The 17,466-nt window shown below is 35.5% G+C and overlaps 1 protein-coding gene across 1 annotated transcript in view; it reads left to right on the top strand.

Annotated features, from left to right (window-relative positions):
• The window catches only part of LOC111048347 (acid sphingomyelinase-like phosphodiesterase 3a), a 97,634-nt gene extending 80,168 nt beyond the window's left edge, over positions 1-17,466 (top strand). The window contains exons 5-8 of the mRNA XM_039421753.1: positions 9,739-9,944; positions 10,620-10,777; positions 16,351-16,537; positions 17,218-17,466. Of these exons, the coding sequence (XP_039277687.1) occupies positions 9,739-9,944; positions 10,620-10,777; positions 16,351-16,537; positions 17,218-17,444 (778 nt within the window). The 3' untranslated portion in view covers positions 17,445-17,466. The remainder of the gene's footprint in view (positions 1-9,738; positions 9,945-10,619; positions 10,778-16,350; positions 16,538-17,217) is intronic.

Below are 17,466 nucleotides of genomic sequence, written 5' to 3'. Positions count from 1 at the left end.
ACAATGTATCGAATAAATACAAAATTGTCTTGCATTAGATGAAAAACTGAGGAAGAACAATTAAGTACATTTACATGATTAGTAGCCTATTGAATTATTTCACTACCTATTTGACTTGAAAATAGTCCTTCACTGGTAGTTGGAAGAAATCTGAAATTGAGTATAAAGGATTATTCAATAGTAGGCGCTCTAGGTTTTTCTTATAAATTGGCATTGGTAGGTTCCTGGCTATCTCGGGTAATGTGTTGAATAATTTCAATGAAACTTGATTTGGACTTGTTGATATTCTTTTGAGTCTTGTATATGGTATATCTATTTTTGTCTTATTTCTAGTATTATGACAGTGAATGTCAACTCTGCGGCTATAAGAACCTAAATTATTCTTTATCTGGAGGAGAAGTTTGAAAGCTACCAAACTGTGCACTGTCATAATTTTCTCCTTTATAAACAATGGCTTACAATGCTCCAGATAAGTAGCGTTACATATAATTCTTATAGCTTTTTTCTGGAGCAAGAATACTTTTTGAACCTCTGGGGCGCAGCCCCATAAGACTAAACCATACGTGTAAACGCTTTGAAAAAAGGCAAAGTAGCACATTCTCAGGTAATTTGAAGGAACACAGTCCTTAAGACTGCGAAGGAGATATAAAACCCTACTTAATTTTGAGCAAACACTTTCAATATGGGGTATCCATGTAAGTTTCTGATCTAATGTTATGCCCAGAAGCTTTGCACTATCTACTCCCTCACTAATCTTTCTGAGTCCAAGCACCAATGTTTGAGTCTTGGCTGTATTTAGAAACAGGCGGTTTGCTCTAAACCAGTCTGAAGCCTCACCCTTACAGCTAGACATTTTTTGATGGAGGACACCCAGATCCACATCGTTTGTGACCAAAGATGAATCATCAGCATAGCAAACTATTTTAGATGAAATATTCAATCCTATATCATTCATCATCACTAGAAACAATAACGGTCCCAGTATGGACCCTTGAGGTACTCCGTGTGGTACATTAAGTGGCTCAGAAATATTTGAGTTAATACACACTGACTGAGTACGACCCTCCAAATAGGATTCTAAAAGTTTAAGAGTATTGTCATGGACACCAAGAAACTGTAATTTATTCAACAAGATGCAGTGATCCACGACATCAAATCCCTTACTTAGATCGAATAGAATTAATCCTGTGTATTTTTTACTATTAAAGCCCTCCTCAACTTCGGTTATAACTGATTGCACAGCGTCTATTGTTGACTTCCCTTTTCTAAAACCATACTGGGAATCTGTAAACAAGCAATTTAATTCAAGGAAGTCATAGAGTTGGGTTGCGATAATATATTCTAGGATTTTTCCAAAGATAGGTGGGATGGAGATTGGTCTGAAGTTATCTGGAAAATTTATGTCACCCTTCTTATGAATCGGGATGGTTCTTGAATGTTTCAGCAAGGATGGAAAAACTGATGATTTTATACATGCATTTAAAACTGTGGTGAGCGGCTGTAAAATGAATTCAATTACTTCTTTAATAAGGGAGCTAGAGTGAGAATATATGTCTTTGGTGGTGGAAGACTTCATTCTAGAAACTATTTCGAGGACTTGAATACAGGTTACTTCTTTTATTACAAAAGTTGCCTGCGTTTTTGGGGAAGAGTTCAGCAGGTCAACAGCAGAAATTTGTGACGGCTCAATATCTTTATAAATTTTCTCAATGGAGCTGATAAAGTGTTTGTTGAATTCCTTTGCTGAGATAGAAGTAGCGGTAGATTTAGCGGGCTTGGAATTATTTCGAATAATTTTCCAAGCTGCTGAGCATTTATTGTTAGCTGCTTCAATCAAATTCGCATTGTGGTTTAACTGAGCCACTTTCAATTCACTTCTGTATAGCTTTTTAATACTATTGTAAGTCAACCTAGCTGATTCTGTACCTTCTTTTTTCAGTTTATAGTAGGCAATCAAAACGTAATTCTTAAGTATGTTCAGAGCCGGTGAATTGAGAAACTTTTTAGCCTTAGATTTATTGGAAATATCCGGTCTACGTTTGACAACTGGAAATGAGTCCAAGAACAAACCGTTAAACATATTGAAAAATGCATTAAAATTGTATTCAGCCCTGTCATGAATGGTTACTCTAGTCCAATCGACCAAACTAAGTCTATAGCAAAACCAGTGCAATGCCCTTGAGGTTATTGGCCTGAAACTCTGTGGCTGCAAACTCTGTTTTTTACCAGAATTTCCCGAATTTAAATTTGATCTCACAAAGAAACATAGTGCATCATGATCACCTAGTGCTAGCGGGTCAACCTTAACACTAAAATCTTCAGGATTTAAATCAGTAGCTATATTATCTAGTGCAGAATTATGTCTTGTTGCCTCAAAATTTGTCAGATGTAAATCCAGGGACTTTAATAGATTTATTAAATCTGACCTTCTAGAATCCATTGATAGAATATTTACATTAAAGTCTCCACCTACGATAATATTATATTTATTTTTCTTATATTTATTCAGAGATAAAATTAGTCTCTCCAAAGCACTGAAAAATAATTCCAGGTTACCATTAGGCGATCTATATATCACTATGATGAGAAGTTTTAATTTTTTAACAATAACTCCGGCAAATTCATGGTGTAATTCAAGACAATGAGATGACAAATCAAGAGGCTGGACATGGTCCGAATACTTGTTGGAAATAAATATAGCAACCCCACCATTTTTTAAAGAGGTTCTGCAAAAGGCAGTTAACAATAGAAACCCACTTATCTGTACTAGATCTATGATTTCTTTCCTTAACCAGTGCTCAGAAAGACAAAGCACATCGAAATCCCTCTCTTGATTTATCATCTCGATCTCAGTGATTTTGTTATTCAGAGATTGAACATTACAATACATAAGAGAAAAAATATTAGGATTATTTTTAGAATCTAAAATGTTCCGTTTAATAAGGGAGCTAGAGTGAGAATATATGTCTTTGGTGGTGGAAGACTTCATTCTAGAAACTATTTCGAGGACTTGAATACAGGTTACTTCTTTTATTACAAAAGTTGCCTGCGTTTTTGGGGAAGAGTTCAGCAGGTCAACAGCAGAAATTTGTGACGGCTCAATATCTTTATAAATTTTCTCAATGGAGCTGATAAAGTGTTTGTTGAATTCCTTTGCTGAGATAGAAGTAGCGGTAGATTTAGCGGGCTTGGAATTATTTCGAATAATTTTCCAAGCTGCTGAGCATTTATTGTTAGCTGCTTCAATCAAATTCGCATTGTGGTTTAACTGAGCCACTTTCAATTCACTTCTGTATAGCTTTTTAATACTATTGTAAGTCAACCTAGCTGATTCTGTACCTTCTTTTTTCAGTTTATAGTAGGCAATCAAAACGTAATTCTTAAGTATGTTCAGAGCCGGTGAATTGAGAAACTTTTTAGCCTTAGATTTATTGGAAATATCCGGTCTACGTTTGACAACTGGAAATGAGTCCAAGAACAAACCGTTAAACATATTGAAAAATGCATTAAAATTGTATTCAGCCCTGTCATGAATGGTTACTCTAGTCCAATCGACCAAACTAAGTCTATAGCAAAACCAGTGCAATGCCCTTGAGGTTATTGGCCTGAAACTCTGTGGCTGCAAACTCTGTTTTTTACCAGAATTTCCCGAATTTAAATTTGATCTCACAAAGAAACATAGTGCATCATGATCACCTAGTGCTAGCGGGTCAACCTTAACACTAAAATCTTCAGGATTTAAATCAGTAGCTATATTATCTAGTGCAGAATTATGTCTTGTTGCCTCAAAATTTGTCAGATGTAAATCCAGGGACTTTAATAGATTTATTAAATCTGACCTTCTAGAATCCATTGATAGAATATTTACATTAAAGTCTCCACCTACGATAATATTATATTTATTTTTCTTATATTTATTCAGAGATAAAATTAGTCTCTCCAAAGCACTGAAAAATAATTCCAGGTTACCATTAGGCGATCTATATATCACTATGATGAGAAGTTTTAATTTTTTAACAATAACTCCGGCAAATTCATGGTGTAATTCAAGACAATGAGATGACAAATCAAGAGGCTGGACATGGTCCGAATACTTGTTGGAAATAAATATAGCAACCCCACCATTTTTTAAAGAGGTTCTGCAAAAGGCAGTTAACAATAGAAACCCACTTATCTGTACTAGATCTATGATTTCTTTCCTTAACCAGTGCTCAGAAAGACAAAGCACATCGAAATCCCTCTCTTGATTTATCATCTCGATCTCAGTGATTTTGTTATTCAGAGATTGAACATTACAATACATAAGAGAAAAAATATTAGGATTATTTTTAGAATCTAAAATGTTCCGTTTAAAAAACGAGCTGGATTGTTTGGAGAACTGACTAAAAAATTGTTTTCATCCAGTGATTGATAGGAGATCGGGATGATGGTTTCAACTGAAGGTGATTTCTCTGTCAGTACAGAGATGACTGAATTTTGCGCGCGGAGAGGGGCTGGTGAGCTGGGTGTGACTGGATATGATCCTAGACATTGAAAGACAGGAGAGTCAGGTGACTTGTGAGAGTTGCGCGTAAGTAAATTGTGTTTCTCCGCTAATAATTCAGCTCTCGAGGATGCAGGGCGAGCATTGAAAAAGTCTCTCACAAAATTCGTCAGTCGGTTGACGAGAGTCCGTTTCCCACGCCGGTTGAGATGAAGCCCGTGTCGCGTAAAATGAGATCTGACGAGGAACGCATTAATATCCATGTAGTCAATATTAAGTCTACCTGTATAGTTCCGCACCGCACTGGATAAGTACAAGTTTGCATTACAGATATTTTCATTGAGAGTAGAATCATCGTATCGATAGGGTACACTGCATAACAGGACATTAGTCTGAATGTTTATATCAGCAAGAGACTGGACTGCCTGGTTTAACGTCGACTTGAACGGTTCACCGCGATGTAAGTCATTTGAACCCGCCGATACAATTACAAAGTCTCTCTCAGTAAAGTCCTTGATCAAACTACAACTATCAAGAACAACATTTTTCAACTTAGCACTCGATTTGGTGGAAACTAAAACCTCAAAATCATCTCCCAGGTCTCTCGTGTGTTTACAGAACTGTTTTCCCTGACTATCAGTTAGAAAAGTAACTCTCTGTTTCTTCTTGGAGGTGATATTCTTACGGCGTTTCAAGTGAGTTGTTTCTCGCGTTGAGGGGGGTTGGTGAACTTCAACTTGTACCTTAAACTTATCCGGCATCAAAGGTGACGATGTGTTAGAAGAGAGTACGGAAAACCTATTCTCTGTCACGATTGGATTACTCTCTCTCTGTCCATTCTTAGGCTTAACAACTTTTTTAGATATGATAAAGTCCGTATCTTTAATTGAATCTTGTTCCAGAAGGATATCTCCTCTATCATAAAAACTATTTTGTTCTGTTTGAATTATATTTATAATAGCATTTTTATTTTTCAACTCTTCACTCAAACTGCGTTTAGTTGCCTCTAGACTGACAATGCGTGATTTCAGCAATTTTATTTCCTCGTCTGCTCTCCCTTCATTGACCAAAGAGTCCTCAAAACATTCCTTTCTTCTGTTCCTCTCATCACTCAAGGATTTAGCCAACTGTTTATTTTCAACTGAGATCTCCATAAGATCGTTTCTCAATTCATTGTTCTCCGAAATAGAACTGTCAAGTTTATTTAAGACTCCGATAATATTTGGAATCAAGTCAACTATTGCATTATTCGAATATTTTTCAGCTATCATAGAGAGTGTTTCCCTAACATTAACTGCCAGTTCAACAACATCAGCATTGATTAAGTCACCATTTAAACTATTGAGCTCCGATTGCGCGCGAATCAAATTTTCGCGCCTTTGACGAGTCGTCATTGGCTTCATAGTCTCTATGAAAAGTAAAAACACCGGTTCTATTGAAAGAGAAAGTTCACTGATAAGAAAACTGGTGGTCACTGTCGACAGTCAGCGTTGTCATAGCAACCGAAAGACGCTACCTATTTTGCTAGCAGTCACGTCAGCCGGCAACTCTTGTACAGGTATGAAAACAAGATAAGGAGAACGCTATCAGTTGCACATAAATTGAGCTGCTTAAAAACAACAAGGAATTATTGAGCCGGTGAAATTGAGAGGGTGAGTGATACTGAGAGAGAAAATAATTGAACACTGTAACAGCAGAAAGGATAACTCCGACGATGTTTCACAGTCAATCGTAACACAAGCAACAGATGGGGTAAGAATTGATACGGAAAACAACAGCGTTTAGGAGTGTTCCTTTTTATATCACTTCTCACAATAAAGTAATCATTAGAGACAGTTTTTGTGAGGGTAAATTTATATCCGTTAGGTTCTTAGCAGAGGGTTCAAGCTTTATAAAACCTCAAAATGTAGTACATGCACGTTACTGCTTATCTAAAGCAAAACAAACCCATGGAAAATCAATTGATCAATTCTATAATAAACTAAAACGGCTAAGTTTACCATGTAACTTTCAAGCAGTCACGGCTGACGATAACAAAAGTGAATATATCCGAGACGCGTTCATCTCCGGATTAGAATCATCGAAAATCAGACAACGTCTTTTCGAAATGAAATCGCTAACTTTGCAAGACGCTATCTCACAAGCACGAATGTTAGAGAATGCTGAAAACATTGCTAAAGAATACGAAACCAGTTCAGAATATGTTAACACAGTCCTAGCAAACGAGAATAAAAATACCGAGAAAACGACTTTAGTCCGTAAGTCTTACCAAAAGAAGATTCAATGCAGATTTTGTGGCTATAATAATCATACTGATAATAGCCAATGCCCAGCAAAAGGACAACCATGCCTAACTTGTAATCGAATAGGCCATTTTTCAAAAGTATGCAGAGCACGAAACGATAAAAAAAACCAAATGGTATCTGCCACAGTAATTTCAGCAGCAAATACCAGCACTGACCTCTCAAAATGTCTTGTTCCTATACGTGTTAATGGAATAGATACATTGGCACTATTAGACACTGGGAGCACAGCAAGTTTTATAGATAAGAAACTAGTAGTACAATCGAAGATGAAAACTATGCCATATTCCAATTTGATTACATTTGCTTCAAGTGCCTGCAACACTAAAACAACTGAGTGCGCTTTGAGTGAAATATATTTCCAGAACGAAGAATATAATGATTTTCCTTTGATCGTATTGAACAAATGTTGCGCTAGTGTAATTTTGGGACACGATTTTCTAAAGAACTTTTCATCCATCACTTTTGATTTTGGTGGATCTAAAGCAGCACTACAACTGAATGAAGACAATGACGCAAGAAGGCCTACTTATGAAATTAAAAAGTGTGCTCTAGCCCAAGCTACAGTAGAACCTGTCTCATTGTTTCGTGATCTTCAACCGGACTGTCGGCCTATAATAACTAAATCGAGACGACATTCAGAAGAGGATTACTTGTTTATGATGAATGAAGTCAAACGGCTTAAAGATGCTGATATTATAGAAAATAGTCATTCTTCTTGGAGAGCTCAAGCATTTGTTACTTCAAGAGAGAACCAAAAGAAACGTATGGTGATTGACTATTCACAGACCATCAACAAATTCACGAATTTGGATGCCTATCCACTACCACTAATGGAAGAATTAGTCAATAAGGTAGCGCAATATAAAATATTCTCATCTATTGACCTGAAATCTGCCTATCACCAGATACCAATCTTGCCTGAGGAAAGGCATTTCACCGCATTTGAAGTTGGACACAAACTGTATCAATTCAAAAGAATTCCGTTCGGAGTCACGAATGGAGTAGCTGCTTTCCAGAAAGTGATTGATCAAATCATAGAACAAGAAAATTTGACATCATGTTATGCCTATTTAGATGATATTATTGTATGCGGAAGGACCCAAGAAGAACATGATGAAAATTTAGAAAATTTCTGGAGAGCAACAGAAAAATATGGCCTCACGATTAATGAAGAAAAGTGTAAAATATCTATGGAGAATTTAACCTTTCTGGGATTCGAAATTGGTCAGGGTATGATTAAGCCCGATCCAGATCGATTGAAACCACTCCTTGACTTACCAGCTCCAAAAAATCAGAAAGAATTGAAGCGTGTCCTTGGAATGCTTGCACACTACTCCAAATGGATAAAAGAATTTTCAAAAAAGATCCATCCACTTGTGCATAATACTCACTTCCCGTTGAATGAAGAATGCAGAAATATATTTGAATCATTAAAGAAAGAAATAGGATCTGCAGTTCTAGTGCAGATTGATGAAAAAGTCCCGTTCACTTTGGAAACTGATGCCTCAGATTACGCTATTGGAGCAGTATAACACAGAATGAGAGACCAGTGGCGTTTTTCTCAAGAACTCTTTCCACATCTGAAACTAGGCACTCTGCAGTGGAAAAAGAAGCTTATGCCATTGTGGAATCAATCAGGAAATGGCGACATTACTTACTTGGACGAGAATTTACACTTATCACAGACCAGAAATCAGTTTCATTCATGTTTAGTAATAAACAAACCAGCAAGATTAAGAATGACAAAATCCAACGATGGCGCCTTGAATTGTCAGAATATAAGTTCAATATAATTTATAGAGTTGGAAAAGAGAATATACCAGCAGATACACTATCAAGAGTCTGTGCCACTGTTGGATGCCATACAGATATAAAGAAACTGATAAAAATTCATGAGGACCTGTGTCATCCAGGAGTTACTCGACTCCATCATTGGACCAAAACAAAGAACTTACCATATTCAATAGATGATGTAAAAGAAGTATGTTCCAAATGTATTACATGTTCTGAAATGAAACCACGCTATGCCAAAGGAACTGGCCGCCTTATCAAAGCAACTCGACCATTTGAACGTCTTAATATGGATTTCAAAGGCCCACTACAATCAAGTTCAAGGAACAAGTATATTTTAGTTCTTATAGACGAATATTCCAGATTCCCATTTGCCTTCCCCTGTCCTGACATGACTACTAATACAGTAATAAAACACCTTACATCACTATTCTCTCTTTTTGGTGTACCGTCTTACATACATTCCGATAGAGGAACATCGTTTATGTCATCAGCTTTGAAAAATTTCCTACTATCAAAAGGAATTGCCAGCAGCAGAACATCGCCCTATAATCCAGCCGGTAATGGGCAAGTCGAACGGTACAATGGAGTTATATGGAAAAGTGTGATGCTAGCCCTAAAATCGAGAGGTTTGAACAACAGTCACTGGGAACAAGTTCTCCCCGATGCCCTTAACTCTATTCGTTCCCTATTATGCACAAGCACCAACTGCACACCACATGAGCGGATGTTTTTACATGCAAGAAACTCAAGTAATGGAAAACCATTACCAACCTGGCTATTGACACCTGGACCAGTATGGTTGAAGAAGATGACAAAAAACTCAAAACAAGAATCGCAAGTTGAAAAAGTTGAATTAATCGAGAGTAACCCTGAATATGCGTTTGTTCGCCACAACGACGGCAGAGAATCGACAGTCTCACTTCGCCAGCTCGCCCCATACCCCATTCTATTCTATTAGAGTGACTTGCCGGTTACCCAATTTTAGAGAGGGATTTGCTAATTTAACTTGGGTAATTTAACTTACTTTTAATTTTACTTTAATTTAATTCAAATTTTAATTCAATTTTACTCTGGTAATTTAACCAATGATATCCGAATTGATAATTGACCTTCTTTGGAATTAATTCAATGTGTAATTTTGATTCTTGATTGCAGGGACTCGCTATCAACAAAAAATGGCCGCCCTCCTTTACACAGTATGAGTGCCCTCCACAATCTAACAACCCTGTTGAGAAATACATTCAGCAGCCAGTTTGTGTTCCCAGTGTTGGGTCATGACGATCCCACAAAGCCATACAAATTCCTGTCAAACCTATGGAGGCAATGGTTGCCTAACGAAGCTTTATCCACTTTCAATAAAGGTACGAAATATTGAAAATATTCAACGTATTAAATTACTTTTAATCAAACCATTCTCAATGATCAAAAAATCTATATTATTATCGTTTATAGTGATATATATTTACTTTTGTTCACTTATGATCTGATTTTGCTCCTCAACCTTACCTGTATCTGTCTACTGTTTATCTTTAGTAGCCTGTTTCAATTTTGTGATAATCAAAATAAAAAACTTATTTTTGTACGGTATATCTTGTCGCCTTCTTGACAAAGAAGAATGATTGATTTTGGATTATTTCAATAAATCAAATAATTTTTCAATGTTGCAATTTTTCAATTAATTAAAAATAATCATTCGGTTCTATCTAATTTGGGGATGTTTTCCCTGAAACAAAAACAGCCCAAACCTAATTAGAATAATCTTCTCTTCACCAAGGGAACCTTCAAGACAAAAACTTCTACCATATTTAGCTGCAGTTGAATTCCAATTCCATCGATAGAGAATAATTCATTTTGTCGATAATTTCAATAATGATCAGGATTAATTGAGATTCTAAACTATTCTCAATTATAATTTATTTTTCCAATGATATTTTAATTTAGATTCCATAGTATTAATTTGTAATCAGTGTAATCAATTTTTATATATTTTCATGAAGTTTTGCTACAGTTATACATATACCTATTATTGTTCATAGGTGGTTACTACACAATAGAACAAAAAGTAAAGAAGTTGCGTTTAGTACTACTCAACACTAATTTGTGGGCTGCAAGTCAAAATAACGATGAAGACCCAGGAAAGCAATGGGTATGGCTGGAGGAAGTCCTTCAAAAGTCACAGCGAAACAAGGAAACGGTAATTATTTCAACTTAATACTCAATCGATATTGCAATATGTTTTTTTCAGGATAGCTCAAGGTCTTGAAGAATCCAAGAATGAGTTGGTCTAGGTTGTAAGATAAGAAGAGCAGTATGTAAACAAATAGCCATTGATAATGTATCTAGTCCTAGCGACAAGTAACCTCTGATACTAGAGTACATAATAGGGGTCACGAGTGTCCGATAAGTCTTTATATTTTCCAAACCAATCAAGGTATCAAACTTATATCCTGTATAGTGTAGGCAACAAATAAACTAAACATTTACTTACAGAGCTATCAAAAGCTTTTAAAAATGAAGTTATCCGATTAGATCTGGGAATACACAATTTGAATGAGAAATACAGAATACCGAATTCAATGGAAGGAACATATTATAAAGAGAATGTCTGCAGAAAGATTCTCCCTAGAGGTATAAAATTATAGAACTGAAGGCAGAAAATCAATTGGAAGGCCACATAAGACCACGTATTCAAATGAATATAAGCTGTTTGTCAGCAGAGAGTATATAATTTAATTACATTCTATCCTCACTGTTTGTAAGTCGGAACAGGCAATAGCCTAATGATGATGCTATCAAACAATTCCCACTGCCAAAAGTGATATGATAGCTACCTCACGTATGTCTGATGAGTCTACAATTTTCGGGCTTTTTCAAATGCCGTGATTTATGTAGGAGGATTGCCTCAGCTATCTTGTATCTCTCTGGGTAATTCCATAAAGAAAATATAGCATAAGATAGCATTTTCAAAGATCGCTTATGCTACGAGGTGTGGCTGTAAAGTAACGGGACCGCATGATGATCTCACAGAGGAAGTAAATATGTTTCAAATAATAAAGAGCAACCGATAGATATATAGATAAATGCCTTTTATTTACACTTTACAATATTTACAGTGATGTGGGCGAAATTGAGGCAATAAGGCCCGCCGCAAAGTAGTGATTGATATTAATTACCTTCTACACCTATTTTAATAAGAGATACGTTTCAGTTCCGTTTTCCCCAAAAGTTAAATGTGAAATTTGTTATTTATTTATTAATCACATTTTGCACAAATACTTAACATGAGAAAAGGCACAACAGGCTCATGCCCAAAACTGTCCCATTTCCAATGTATACTATACTGTCCAAATCAAAATGCTAGGTTTCTCTAGACATCTAGGATGCAATGAATACGGTAATACACTTGTCAGCTGATTGATTATGAATAATTCTATAGCAATGGTTTGCAAAACATCCCATGACGTGGGTTGCTTTTCGTGGATTAGCGTGGGTCAACTTTGCGGCGGACCTAAGAGCCCCCTTATTGCCACATTATTATACTCCAACAGCAGTGATGTAGTGTGAAGCCCACTCATTCGAATAAGGCATCTCCCATGTTTGTAGACAAATTAGTTTCTTTGTAAACTGTAATTTATTGCCAGGCTGTTTTCTTGTCTCGCCGGAAAAATGAAAAGTGTAACGATAACAACAAATTTCACATGTAACTTTTGGGGAAAACGGAACTGAAACATATCTCTTATTAAAATATGTGTAAAAGGGAATTAATATCAATCACATGAATGATTTATTGAAGAGTTTTAGCGTTTTCAAGATGGTGGAGAAGAATTTGGAGACGATCTACGCCAAAATCGCCCTCTCCAGTCAAAAACTGATAGTTTTTTTTTATTCATTCATACAATAAGTACATCATTAAAATGATAGGGAGAGGAAAATTAAGGTAATCTTGTGCTCTTCCTCTCCCAAATTTAAATAAGGTTACACATAGTCCGAAATAGGATGTCTTGTAGTTGAGTTCACTTCACAAAACTTCTAGTCCTTAATTATTTCCACAAAGTAGATTTTCACATTTAGATGCTTCAAAACCGAACATGGAAGAAAATATTTTTAAATTATTTGAAAAGTCAGTAATCTGGTGTCTTTTGACCGTCAGGTATCAATTTGTTCAATTGCTGAAATTATAGGAATTCAAAAAAAAGAATGTGTGTGGTAAATTTTATACAAAAATCTCCAACAATTTTTCCACGCAAAAAGTACCTATGAGCGAAATGACACCTGAAACTCTCACTATAAAACAGAATGAAGCTCGCAAAAAATGTTTGTCCTGACACCTTGAATGCCATTAGAAATGACCCGGATTTCCTGAAAAACTCTTCAAAATGTACCGAATCTTAGTTTTTACGTATGGCAGTTGAGCTGAGCACTAATCTATGCTCTGGAGGTTGTGATAGATAAAGAGGTGAATATCATGAAGGAGCTCACAAAAGAAGACGTCCACTAATGTTCTGAACAAAATGTAATATTTACACGTACCGTATTATTTTAGGGGATAGAAGAAGGGTGTATCTTGAAGATAAAAAAAGTAAATTCGTATGGCTTTTGTTGGTGGGAAGTCCCTTGCGGGAAGGTCCCACCTCGCCTGAGTATATAATTTGAGCCGTCAATGGGCCTTACGACTGTCATACTTCAGCCGGGACCAATGATCATCATGATAGTAATTCAATGAAAATTGTTTGTATTGTACATTGTTCGACGTAAGATAAGCTACATCTTTAAGGTAATCAACGTATTTAGGATTATCATGTTTATGAATGAAAGCGAGACTGTGATAGAAGATTAGTCAAACTGAGATATGAACATTATATACAATGCATATTTCTGATCAACTATAATTACAAATGATAGTATCAAGCCGAAATGAATTGAGCAACTGAATTTCAAAGTTACTATCCACTGTTCAAATCGCACTGTGAATTCCTTTTACTTCCAAATGGATTGAATTGCCTCACTCTTCAACGTAACAATTATTGTAAAAAAACCAGTGGAATGTGAACGTCATCCAAATAGCATTTGAATTTCAATTTTCAGATCATGGAATTCATAAAAAACTAATTCTTGAGAGAATAGTGATGAATTGCAAACAGTGCAAGTAACATTGATACAAAGCGATACAATGAAAATCAACATCGATTAATTTAATACTGGACTTATAAATTTATATTACCGTTAATTTATATTATTTATAAAGCTTATAAAATGTAAAACCAACATTTTAAATTTTCTCTACTGGAGCAAAACATCGATAGAAAAAAAGAAGAGCCCATTATAAGCACAATATACTTGTGTACTAGAATTCACTTGAACTAACTCATCACTTCAACCCTTCAATGATCACAATGAACTAGAATGGTATAAAAACCATGAAATTGATAATGAGGTACATTTTTCAAATAGCTTCACCCAACTAAATCTGTGAATGCTAAGTCATAAGAAATCATGTTCAATAGATTTAATTTGAATGCTTCAAATAGAAAATGTTCTATTCTTTTGGTGCCCTAATCAAAATTAATCGACATAAAGAAAAGCTTCTGCCAACCTTGTGTAATGAATGACAAGATGCGAGTGGAGGTGAAAAATCGATATGTTAACAAAAATAATAGAAGATGATGAATCATCTTTCAATGAATCTTATACGGTAGGGTACTTTGTGGTTAAATGTGAAACACTTTCATGATTTTCCTACCTTTTATGCATGCTTACTCTTCCTTAATTTGTATGTTTGCATGGCTTTCATCTTTAGAATCTACTGAATTTTCATATTGGACTGTCTAAATAATTTAGATTCAACTAGTAAGAACGGAAGATAAGCTACTTTACAGAGAGAATCATAGAAAGTTTCAACTCAACAAGCACAATGTATACATTTTTTATGCCTCAGCCGTCATATATATTTGGCTCAACTGAAGGTATATTATCAACCTGGCTTGAGAATATTAACTGTAGAAACAGCAAACACTGCACGCTATGATTTTTCAGGAAATTGCCACTGTTAACACTATTGTAAACTGTAATTTATTGCCAGGCTGTTTTCTTGTCTCGCCGGAAAAATGAAAAGTGTAACAATAACAACAAATTTCACATATAACTTTTGGGGAAAACGGAGCTGAAACATATATCTCTTATCAGAATAGGTGTGAAAGGAAATTAATATCAATAACATGAATGATTTATTGAAGAGTTTTAGCGTTCTTAAGATAGTGGAGAAGACTTTGGAGACGATTTACGCCGAAATCGCCCTCTCCAGTCAAGAACTGATGATTTTTTTTATTCATTCATACAATAAGTACATCATCAAAATGATAGGGAGAGGAAAATTAAGGTAACCTTGTGCTATTCTTCTCCCAAATTTAGACAAGGTTACAGATAGTCCGATATAGTTTGTCTTGTAGTTGTCCACTTCACGAACCTTCTAGTCCTTAATTATTTCCACAAAGTAGATTTTCACATTTAGATGCTTCAAAACCGAACATGGAAGAAAACAAGAAAATATTTTTTTAATTATTGGAAAAGTTAGTAATCTGGTGTCTTTTGACCGTCAGGTATCAATTTGTTCAATTGCTGAAATTATAGGAATTCACAAAGAATGTGTATGGTAAATTTTATACAAAAATATCCAACAATTTTTCCACGCAAAAGGTACCTATGAGCGAAATGACACCTGAAACTCTCACTATTAAACGGAATGAAGCTCGCACAAAATGTTTGTCCTGACACCTTGAATGCCATTAGAAATGACCCGGATTTCCTGAAAAACTCTTCAACATGTACCGAATCTTAGTTTTTACGTATGGCAGTTGAGCTGAGCACTAATCTATGCTCTGGAGGTTGTGATAGATAAAGAGGTGAATATCATGAAGGAGCTCACAAAAGAAGACGTCCACTAATGTTCTGAACAAAATGTAATATTTACACGTACCGTATTATTTTAGGGGATAGAAGAAGGGTGTATCTTGAAGATAAAAAAAGTAAATTCGTATGGCTTTTGTTGGTGGGAAGTCCCTTGCGGGAAGGTCCCACCTCGCCTGAGTATATAATTTGAGCCGTCAATGGGCCTTACGACTGTCATACTTCAGCCGGGACCAATTATTATCTTGAAGATAATAACAAATTGAAATGTTTGAATTAAAAAAGAAATGATTTTCAGCAACAATCCGGTTATTTTATATAGCCAAACCCCGTAGCAGAGAAAACTTAAATTATAAACTAAGTTTTTAAAAAAAACTAAGTATAAGTCGTATAGCGTACTTGAGCTTTTTTTACTCGATGCTCGTATCTTCTCTCTATGGCAGTAGCCTCTGTTAGAGCATATTTTGTTCATTATATTATATTCCAAATAAAAATTAATATAAAGTAATTGAATGTTCATCCAGTGTATTATATAATATGGTTTTCATCGAAGAAAATAATTCTTATCTATACTATAATAAAGGAAAGAATTGGCTTATACATCTCGTACTAGTATGGGATATAGGAAAATAGGAAAATCAATAATAGGATAATAGGAAAATCATGTTTGACGCATCACCACGTCTGAACTACTGGACTGATTAACTTGAAATTTTGCATTATAAATTCTTAATTAACTGAAGATGATTATAGGTCTGTTTTAAATTAAAGTTTTCAGTTTGTCAAGTTTTAAAATGGACCCTTGCGGAGCACGGGTTACCTGCTAGTCTTGAATAATTGGTTTGATTGTATTTTTACTTGTAGGTTTACTTGGTGGGCCACGTTGCTCCAGGAGCTGATGAGAGACAAGCGACACCTGCAAGGATGTCGATTCTGCCACGACACAACGCCAGGTACCTGGACCTGGTGCGGCGATACGCCAGCATCATAACCGGACAATTTTTCGGCCATCTCCATTCTGACTCTTTTCGAGTTATCTATAATGACGATGGTAATACTATTGGAAAATTTTGTCCCAACATAGCAAAATAGCATTAGCAACATAGCATTAGCAAATTGCACATTTGAAAAAATGTTAAAAGTCCAATATCATCCCAGTAGGTATTCCATGTTCAGTTTTAGATTTATGGATGGAAATTTTTGTCTGTATGTTTCGGAATACATGCTTATGCTTTTTTCAGGTTCAGTTCAGACAATAATGACATACATATATACGTTAATCAAATACTGCCGCCACGTGACCCTCACTATAGTATTTTCGTTTTCAAGTTGTTAACTTCATTCATTTTGAAAGAATTTTACAGTATTTACGCTAATCGGTGGCGTATCCAGGGGGGGGGCGTATCCTATATGGGGAAGTATCCCCCCCCCCCAAGAAATGAAACCTGAATATTCATTCATTTGTGGTCAGATCAGCCACAAAGATTAGCTTGTCATATTTTCTTTATATTATATAAGTCAGAAAAATAAGGGATGAGAGAATTCAAACAATGAATGATGTTACTAAAAAGAATAAGGTCTAGTACAGAATGATATTTTCCTTTTGCTGTGGAACGAAGATTGTATGACAATATAAAGACGTCTCTTTCAACATGTCAAGAATAATAGAAGTTAATTAGATGAAAGTTTTATTTTGGAAAATTTCCTTGAATTTTCAATTTTTATTGACAGGTAAACCAGTTTCATGGATATTTCTTGCACCTTCAGTAACACCTCGGAGAACACAGAGTGGTTCTAACAATCCAGCTCTCAGGCTCTATAAGTTTGATACTGATACAGGTCAGGTGAGTAGAGTTCTAATCCACTTTATGAAAACAACACTGCAGTTTATGGTTATTCCTGCACTGATAACTGAACAGCACAAAATACCAATTTTTCTCACTGGTAGGAAAAGGTAGCCTATAACGAACTATGTTATTC

Source organism: Nilaparvata lugens, chromosome 2 (genome assembly GCF_014356525.2).
Source record: "Nilaparvata lugens isolate BPH chromosome 2, ASM1435652v1, whole genome shotgun sequence".
NCBI lineage: Eukaryota > Metazoa > Arthropoda > Insecta > Hemiptera > Delphacidae > Nilaparvata > Nilaparvata lugens.
This window is presented reverse-complemented; position numbering and strand designations above follow the sequence as displayed.